General features: G+C 34.6%; 1 protein-coding gene across 1 annotated transcript; it reads left to right on the plus strand.

Annotated features, from left to right (window-relative positions):
- Nucleotides 1-6,691: 6,691 nt before the first annotated feature.
- LOC145064372 (uncharacterized) lies at nt 6,692-9,594 on the plus strand. The gene is made up of 10 exons (XM_079011836.1): nt 6,692-6,787; nt 7,643-7,711; nt 7,811-7,870; nt 7,955-8,007; nt 8,105-8,189; nt 8,384-8,571; nt 8,744-8,789; nt 8,883-8,939; nt 9,025-9,218; nt 9,525-9,594. Exons 1-10 carry the CDS (start codon nt 6,692-6,694, stop codon nt 9,592-9,594), a joined length of 918 nt encoding a protein of 305 aa, XP_078867962.1.
- The last annotated feature ends 209 nt before the right edge of the window (nt 9,595-9,803 follow it).

Genomic DNA, 9,803 nt, shown 5'->3' on the forward strand with positions numbered 1-9,803 from the left:
AAGCCAGTGGGAGTATAGTCAGCTTCCTCGTTCTGTATGTCGATGACATACTACTCATAGGAAACAACGTCCAGACATTGCAGGAGGTTATGTCCTGGCTCGGGAAGTGCTTCGCTATCAAGGACCTCAGAGAAGCTTCCTATATTTTGGGAATAAGGATAGTGAGAGAACGAAGTAAGAGACTGATAGGACTTAGTCAGAACACTTACTTAGATAAAGTACTAAAACGTTTTAGTATGGAAAATTGGAAGAAGGGAGAATTACCGATACAAAGTAATGCCAAGTTGAGTAAGACTCAAAGTCTAAGTACCGAAGCCGAAATAGCAGAAATGAGCCGAGTTTCATACGCTTCCGTAGTTGGATCAATCATGTATGCTATGACTTGTACTTGCCCTGATGTAGCCTTTGCTTTGAGCATGGTTAGTAGATATCAAGGGAACCCTGGCAAAGCCCATTGGATTGCGGTCAAGAATATCCTTAAGTACCTTCGGAGGACCAAGGAATAGTTTTTAGTCCTCGGGGGGAGTGATGACTTGAAGGTGCGGGGGTATAGTGACGCCAACTTTCAGACCGACAGGGACAACTACCGTTCGCAGTCGGGCTGGGTGTTTACCCTGAATGGAGGAGCAGTAACTTGGACAAGTTCCAAGAAGGAAACCGTAGCTGATTCAACGTGCGAATCAGAATACATTGCAACGAGCGAAGCGTCGAAGGAGGCAATATGGTTGAAGAACTTCATCAGTGATCTTGGAGTTGTGCCTGCCATAAAGGAGCCTATGGAAATTTTTTGTGATAATGAAGGAGCGGTTGCCTTGACTAAGGAACCAAGGGATCATGGTAGATCTCGTCATATCGACGGAAAATGTCATTTCATTAGACATCGAGTAGAAGAAGGACACCTCGTAGTTAGGAGGATATCATCAGAAGATAACCCAACAGATCCGCTTACGAAGGGACTGAGTAGGGTCAAGCATTTGCAGCATGCTAGGAGTATTGGACTGAGAGATGATATTAGGTTAGATTAGATAATTTTAGAAACTTGTAACAGATAAATGTAATTAACATTTGATGATTAAATAAGGGAGTATTATTTATAAGTAAAGCTATTGTCTTATGTTAATTGTTTAACTATTGTTTCACTTTGCATGTTTTGACTTCCTGAATAATTGAGTTATTTAGAATAATCGAATTATTCAAACAATCCACAATCGTTAATATCTTGGAAGTAGGTATGAATGAAGATTGTCATGAATTGGTGTGTAGATTGTCTAAATGGTATTAGACATAGCAAATGTTTGCTGCAACGTTCATGAGTGCTTATAAACTAGTTTTGAGCATTGGAATAAACCCGCGCTTGCTGGAATCACCTTATGGAATGCGATAAAAAGGGTGATCTCAAGACGATAATATCATATGGTCTTACAACCTAGATGTATGATTTGTTATTTGTTAATTGGTTGTACATTGATAATGCGAAATCGCATCAGTAAATTGATGTTATAAAACGCATTGTTGTGTATAATTGATTAATGAATAAGTAAATGCATATAAGTCAAAGTTTATCTGTTACTTTTATCCTAAGAGGGTAAAAGCGATATCTCGGCCGCTCGATGATTTGATTTGACTTATGTGCCGGGCCCAGTCAGAACTAAATTGATGTGTTCGATTTAGTTCTATGTCAAATAAATCTGAGATCGAGAAACCAATTGCTGAACGATTGGTTCCATAGAATTGTTCGCATGATATCTAAACAGCGGACTATATGATCCCTTATCTAAAGGACAAAATTGATAAGATCAGAGTTTGACAGCGTCTTTGAGAGCTACGATTGCTAATCAGATTATGCTTGTGTATATAGTTACTAGACTTATCCAAGTGGGAGACTGTTGGAATAGTGTCTAAGGCTGCAACTATATTTGGCAAGTATTTGACCCGATTGTGCATGTTCCTTTTGGGTTGCCTTCACCATAGCAACTTGACAGGATGATTTATAATGAGAGAAGAAATATTATTAATATATTATGAGAATAATATAAGGAATAATAATATTGTTATTTGATTAATATAAGTCATAAATTAATTAGGAATTAATTTGGTGACTTAAAGAGATTAATTAAATAAAAGGGCATAAACTGTCAATTGTATGATAGTTGTAGTTTGGGCTATAATTCCTTATGACTAAGGGAGTGGACGATTTTATGGTTTGGGTGGACCTAGAAATCGTCCAAGGCTTATCAATAAGGAGATTGGATTGCTTAGGGTCTAAGTTATCCAATTAGGGTTTTAAGGGTGAAACCCTAGGTGCCTCACTAGTATAAATAGACCCATGGGGTCAAGGAAATCGACACTCTTGCAATAGAAGAAACCCTGGCCGATTTCTTGCCCTCTCCTCTCTTTCTCTAATCATCCTCTTGCTAAGTTGGTGTTTGTAAGCCATTAGATGAGTGACATTTGTGACTCTAAGCTCCAAGGACAAGAAGATTCAAGCAAGAAACTTAAGGTAATCCTTTAGATTTGTTTTTCTTGTGTTATTATACTAGATCTATCATCAAAGTCTTGGATACATTGCATGTTCAATTAGAGAAACCTAGATCCAAGCATTAGGGTTTGTATGTGCACATAGGAATGTTCTTATGGCTCAAACCCATCATAGTATTCATTGTTTTTGATACTCTACATGACGTCCTCCGCCCCAGAATGTTTCCACCATTCATGGTTTTGGGTTGTGACAGAATTAGATCCAAATATTGCATTAAACTTTATGTGAATGTTCCCAACAACACCCAATACTCCTCACAAGCTCGGGAGTGTAAGAGTGTGTGAATAAGATTTACACTAAATTCATTCAATGGAAATCGATTTAGTGCTTGTTACTTAGTCCAATTCACAAAACAATTACAAATTTTGCAATTAGATAACTTGGATAACCTAACCCTAATTCAAATGGCCAATAAGAACCACAATTAGACTCAAACATTTGATTAAAGCAAAATCAAATTCACACTACTAGAATATAGGCCTTTAATGACGCGCAAACCATGACACGTAGTGATTTACGATACGCAAAAGCGTGTGTCCTAAAAATAATGTTATCTCTTCCAAAATTTGAAGGATTTTGGACGCGCATTTTCACGCGCCTTTAAAATTTGTGTCAGAAAAAAAAAACACGGAGGGCACTCAACATAAAAGACGTCTCGTCTATGCATGTCGTTTTATAAAATTTTCATCAAACGCGCATTCTTCATCCTAAATAGCTAAGGGGGGAAATCAAATCCCAAAAAATTAAAACCCCCTTATTTTCATCTTCTACCAGCCTAAAACCCTTTCTCTTTTCCACGACCTAATTAATGAAGCTCTGAAAATTCCATGGTCGCTTTCATATCTATAGATACTCTTTGAATCAGATCTAACCATACCTTTGCCCAAAATTCTTCAGATATGGTCCGCCTACATCTTTTTAGCTTCGAATATGGCCCATCTTAACATAAGCAATAAAGATACTAGGGTTTGAACCGGACCTCACATAATTCTTAGAGCTCACATCAACTTTTCATGCTTATGAGAGATTGTAAAAATGGTATGTTCAAACCCTTCCTGCATCTCGTTCTTCCCTTTCTTAATTATCGATCAATAACCACAGTCTCCAAAATTCATTTGTTCCTTCTCCCTTCAATCGATCGGATGTTTTCTTCCCTCCTCACACTTCAAGTGACAAGTCAGGTCACCTAAAATCACCGGTTATCTTTTTCCTTTCTCAAAATCGATCGCACCACCAAGAACCGCAGGTATTGTTTTTTCCTTTTCTGGTTCAAATACATCCCCTTCTTCTCCCTTCTTGTTATTTTTTTTCAATTTGAATGTGAGGTTGTGAGGTGGCACTTCAATGTTGTAAATGGGTTATGAGGATATGATATTTGGTGATTGTTCTGTGATGGAGAAATAAGGGTGTGTTTGTATGGCTGTTTAACAAGGATTCAGTGGTGTTGAATGCTTTTTTTTTGTATTTATAAGGCTTCATGTTTCCCGGTTCCTCCCACCGTATTCATGCTAAGTTGTGTTCATTGTTTAGCTGTTGGTTTTCAAGCCTTTAAAACGTAGAGGAATTCTATTTTTATGTGGATTTTGGTTGTGCACACCAACTGTTTGTTGATTTTCCCCCAATTTTACTGTCATTTTTTAGATATCGTTTATAGACAACACTTAATCCAGGTCTTTCTTTTTTACTTAAAGCTGAAAGTAAAAAAAAAAACTTGTTACAAATACGCTCTCATTATTTATTCCTTGTATTTCCGGTAGTGTGCAATGAAAAATAGGGCCTTAAATATAGAGGTGTTCCTTTCTGACTTTGTGCAGGAAGAACAAGTTAACAAAGAAAGTCGTAATTGTGATTTATGTTTTCCTTCAATTCCCCAAGTTTTCCATATCATTTTTGAGATGTTTTTGAAACATGAACAACTATTTTGAAAAGAAATAAAATATGGTTGATGAATAATTAAGTTATAATATGACAGTGTTGTAACGATGGTTCTAATCCAACATATATAAATGTTAAAAAGAAGGATCAACACTAAAAGATAAAAAAATAATATGAATCTGAAACTGAAAGAAGCCATGCCACCACCTATTTGTCCCTTATGTAAAACTTTCAGGCTGTAAACCTGTTTCAGAAGTGGCTAAGGATGTCAATTGTTGAACAAAGTGGGGGAACAATACCATATTATCATTGTTGATGGGCAAGTAGGAATGGAATAATGGGTTGTTTGTGAAGGAAGAGTAAGTGATATTATTTTTTATATTTGTATTTGTACCCGTAAATTCTCTTATATATCTAAGTTTCCTTCATGACCATTTATGACTATCACTAACACCAAGTATTACTATTATTTATAATCTCTCTCTGCACAGATAGTCAATGTACATGAGAAAGGGGCTAGAAAGCATCCTTGGTTTTGGAGCACCTATTCGTGCTAATATGAGAAATGATAAACTCACTAACGCTTCAGTCACATGATCTTTACTTTAATCTGTAAGCTTTCAAGCCTTTCCCTACTTCAATATTTCATTCTCCTGTAATTAATTATTTTCTGTCTTTCTTATTCAGGTTGAAAGTAGAGATCTTATAGCTTATGGACAGATTTCGGAGTTTACAAGATGTTTTCCCATTTTACTTAGTTTATCAGCTCTAACTGAGGACCAACTTGTTCAGGTTAATATCACATCACCTATTCTATTCTATGAAACACAAAAGTGCATACAAACTTTACTCTTTTTGCTAATATTTTGTTGATTTGGTTCGAGAGTTCATGGTTTCAGATTTGGTCGTTGGTATTTTATACGGGTTTGTGAAGGTTGTTTTCATGCTTGTTCTTGTTACTGAAAGCTTTAGGAGCAATGGCTAATGTTTGTGAATCCATTACTACAATGTTTGTGAGAAGGTCAGGAATATAAAGAAGAATCTTTCCTTGTTGCTGAAAGCTTTGAGAGCAATGGCTGTAGCTAATCATGTTTTCACACACAGGGAATTACTCTCACTGGTTAGTCTTTATATATATAACATTATATAAGATTGGCTATCTCCTAAGAATACAAGGATTCATGGTGATGTACTTCGGATAATTTTCCTACATATGGACCCAATATTACCCTTCCATAGACTTAAAATGCTTTCATTTAAGTTTCTAATTACCTACACATTATTTCTTTTTTCTTTTTCATTTCTATTTTGCTTAACATATGGATACTTTGTGCTACTTGGCAGGTTCTATATCACGTGCTTGGGGCTATACCCTCCTATCAAGGGTCTCTTGGACCAGCATTAACTGAGTTGTGTCTTGGTGAGGATATGATTGATTCTGGTTGGTTAAGGAGATAAGGGATTGCATTGGCTTTACATGCTGCTGCTGATGTACTTAGAACCAAATACCTTCCGGTTGTTATGACTTTCTTGATATCTCGAACCTTGGTAAAGTTTTAATTTTTTGTTCAATTTTTTTGATTGTTAGATTAGATATTATACAAATGTAGCTTTCAAACTTTTGATGATTTCAACAACATGCTGATACCAATGCTGATGTTCGAGGAAGGATGATTAATGTTGGTATCATGATCATTAACAAACATGGAAAATATAATGTCTCATTTTTATTTCCAATATTTGAAAATTACTTAAACAAAAAGGTCAGTATATGTTGTAAATCAAAGTTTTCACTTAAGGTTAAGTATGCTATAATTAACCATATAAGTTTATATAATTTCTATCTCTCATATTTTAAATATTTCCTTTCAGGGGCGTGTTTGGGTTTTGGCATTGATAGTGACGTATGTGGTGAAGGGGGAGCTGAACTTCTTGCAAGTTCGTTTCAAAATATCATTATATAATTAATGTTATTTATTTTTGTTACAAACATGAAACATTTACCAAAAAAGCCCTCCCCCACTAACCAGACTTAGCAGCCAGCCAGTACCCTGACCAAGTGAAAATTTAGCCACTAGCATACCGTTATCTCCTACACCCACTTCCATTACTCTTCTGTAAGCAGACCACTTGCCATCATCTTCATTCTTGGATGAGGATCAACTTTCACCACCAGGCAGAGTGGAGACGTCTGTCATGGAGGAAACATCTATTGATTTACCTGCAGTCCCATCTTATGTGTAGTTGACTGAAGAATAACAAACAGATACAAGGAAAATGGCAATCAAAAGGATTATAGACTCTTATAAGCAGTTAAGAGGGGCGGAGTTTATGCAGACACGCATGGAATTGCTTTCTCAACTGGTTACTCAGGTAGGGGTAGACTCCTCTTTTGATTGGTTAACATTTCTCCAGTTTAACTGTTTTTCTTGTTTCTCCTTTGGGGAGATATTCTTATTGTTTCTAACTTTCTTTTACTTATTATTACGTATGAGTACCATATCTTTATTTATAATGTTAAATGTATGATAATTTTGTAAAAGAAACCATTACACGTTTTATATGTGGGGTAATATAATATGTTCTTTATAATATAATTGATTTTTTTTGTGTGTGTAATGTGGTTCATGTTGTAATGTGTCATGCTCAAATCATTCATATCTGATATATTCTTTTCATGGGAGCTTATATAAACAACATCAAGCCATTACTTTAACTGACAAGTGACAAGGTCAAGCATGAAAACATTTCTAAAACCAAACATATCAGCTACATAAACATGGACTTATATATAAAGTTATTAAAATATTTTTCCCAAGTAATTTGTAAACTGGAAATAGCAACTTAGCAGGTTGGTTGTAAACAGGGGCTTATAGCTGAGAAAGAAATATTGTACTTGATGCTTCTGCTGCTTAGTTTTTAGGAAAGATGACATGAACATGTATAAGGTCATAATTACTTAGCAGGAACATGCTTATGTTGCTCTTTTTTAGAAAAAGGTCATAGTTATCACGAAGTAAGATTAAAGACAAGATACTAAAAAAGTTCAGGTCACCAAGGTCAGCTACTGTATCAAAGCCACCAGGGAGTGCTTTCTCCTCACAATAGAAGAGTGGAAAAAGGCTTAAAATAAAGTTAAACTCTATCACTTTAATTTCAATAAAGTTTCTTTCAATTGCTTTAAGTAAAAATTTAAAATAATAACTTTTGTTGATATGCATGAATCAGCAGTTGCATTGGCCTGTTTTTGAGGAAGGAGGTTTACCCGATGGAACAGAACTAACTTATGTTTCTCATGTAAAGTTAACAGGTTTTTATTTTATTATTTTATTATTTTTTTATATTTGTTAACATCATATCATTCTTGAAAAAAATCTGACATTTATTTATCAACAGAAACTTCTAGATGGTTACAAGTTAGGTCATGGAATATTCTGTTCATGCTGCAAGACTGAGGTATATGCATTTCCCATTTTGACCCTGTGTTTTTTTTTTGAAAAAAAATTAAAACTTCATTAACGTTTTTGCATCCATGAACAGATAAGCACCTCACAGTTTGAAGCGCATGCTAGTTGGCCTTCACGCAAAAAACTGTGAGTTTTCCTACATATACATTTCTTTGTATTTTGTTGTTAGAGAGTAAATTACCTATTTGGATCCATGAATAAGTTTTTATATAAATGTTGACAGATATGAAAACATTTACATCTCACATGGAGTATCTCTCCATGAATATGCAGTTTCTTTAAAGAGAGTTGAAAACAAAAGATGTCCTGTGAAGTTTAATGATGTCTTGTGTAGAATATGTTGGGATGGTGGAAATATGTTTCTTTGTGATGGATGCCCTAGGTCCTTCCATAAAGGCCAGTTTTTAATTTTTATAGAAAAACAAGATCAAATATTTACAATGAATTAATCAAATATGTTTTACTTTTTTGGTTGATACATACAAAATGTATTGATGAAAAGGAGATCCCACAAGGAAAATGGTATTGCAGATTTTGTACACAGGCAATGAAAGTTGGTGAAGATAGTGAAAATGCTACAGTAGCTGGAAGAGTTGGAGGGGTTGATCTTATTGAACAGATAACAAAGCGTTGCATTCGGATAGTCAAAACCCCAGAAAACATTGATCTTGTTGCATGTGTTTTATGCAGGTTACATTAACAATCTTTGCAAAATAAAGTTTTGTCAAATGAATCTTGAAATAAAGACCAAAATTAGAAACCTCGAAGTAAGACCAAAATAGAAAAAAATGATAATCCAGGGACTGTTTTTGTAATTTAATCTTCTATTTATAATGTTTATGATGTTATTGTTTGTTTGCAGAGGACATGATTTCAACAAAAGCATGTTCAATGAACGAACTGTTATAGTTTGTCATTAGGTAAGTAAATTTGAATTTAGCATAGGTTTAATTTAGGTTTATGATCCACTAATCATTAAACATTGTTAATGACATTGTCAGTGCGAAAGAGAATATCATATCGGGTGTGTAAGGGAACAAAAAATGGATGATTTGGAGGTGTGTATGTGTATATTAATATTATGCAATACTATTTTCATTGTAAAAGAAATTGGTTGATATTTTCTTTTATTATTGTTTATAGGAATTGCCAAAAAGGAAGTGGTTTTGCAGAACGGATTGTGAGAGAATTCATTCTGTTTTGCAAAAATTGTTGACTAAAGAAGCAGAGACTGTTGATGATGACGTGTTGACTTTTCTGAGGGAGAAGCAAAAGGATAAGGAAGAAAAGGAGAAGGACAGGAAAAGGAAAAGGAGGAAGGGGACAAGGACAATAATGTAATTTCTGATGAGGACAAGGAGAAGGACAAGAATATAATTTCTGACAAGGAATATAATTTCTGACAAGGAGAAGGAGAAGGAGAATAATGTAATTTCTGACGAGGACAAGGATGTAATTTCTGAAATGAAATTTGTACTTTTAAGTGGGAAGAATGCCACCCGTGAAAACAGACCGATGCTTACACAAACAATAAATATTTTTCATGTGAATTTGCTATAATTCCTTAATTCATAACTATTGCTTACATCTTTTCTTTTCTGATTTTACTATATTATTAATTATTATATTTATATTTATAATAGGAAGGGTTTTGACCCTATTATTGATGCAACAAGTGGGCGTGATTTTATTCCATCCATGGTGTATGGCTAAGAATTAGTTAATGGAACATATATTATTAAATTTCTCCTTTTTTATTTAATAATCTAATAAACACACCCTTCTCTCTCATCTTAACAGAAGGAAAATTTGGAGTCAAGATTTTGCAGGGATGCTTTGTGCCATATTGACTATAGAGTAAGGCCATTCTTTCTTTTTGTGCTTTTTAATCATTAAAAACATAGTAAATTATATTAGCATAT

The sequence above is a fragment of the Lactuca serriola genome, chromosome 7 (assembly GCF_051521515.1).
Source record: "Lactuca serriola cultivar US96UC23 chromosome 7, Lser_US96UC23_V15, whole genome shotgun sequence".
In the NCBI taxonomy this organism is placed as follows: domain Eukaryota; kingdom Viridiplantae; phylum Streptophyta; class Magnoliopsida; order Asterales; family Asteraceae; genus Lactuca; species Lactuca serriola.

Coding starts and splice junctions, on each gene's coding strand:
- LOC145064372 (XM_079011836.1), top strand. CDS start 6,692: ATGGCAATCAAAAGGATTATAGACTCTTATAAGCAGTTAAGAGGGGCG. Junction 6,788..7,642: donor TTTCTCAACTGGTTACTCAG/GTAGGGGTAGAC, acceptor TGCATGAATCAG/CAGTTGCATTGGCCTGTTTT. Junction 8,940..9,024: donor AAAAAATGGATGATTTGGAG/GTGTGTATGTGT, acceptor TATTGTTTATAG/GAATTGCCAAAAAGGAAGTG.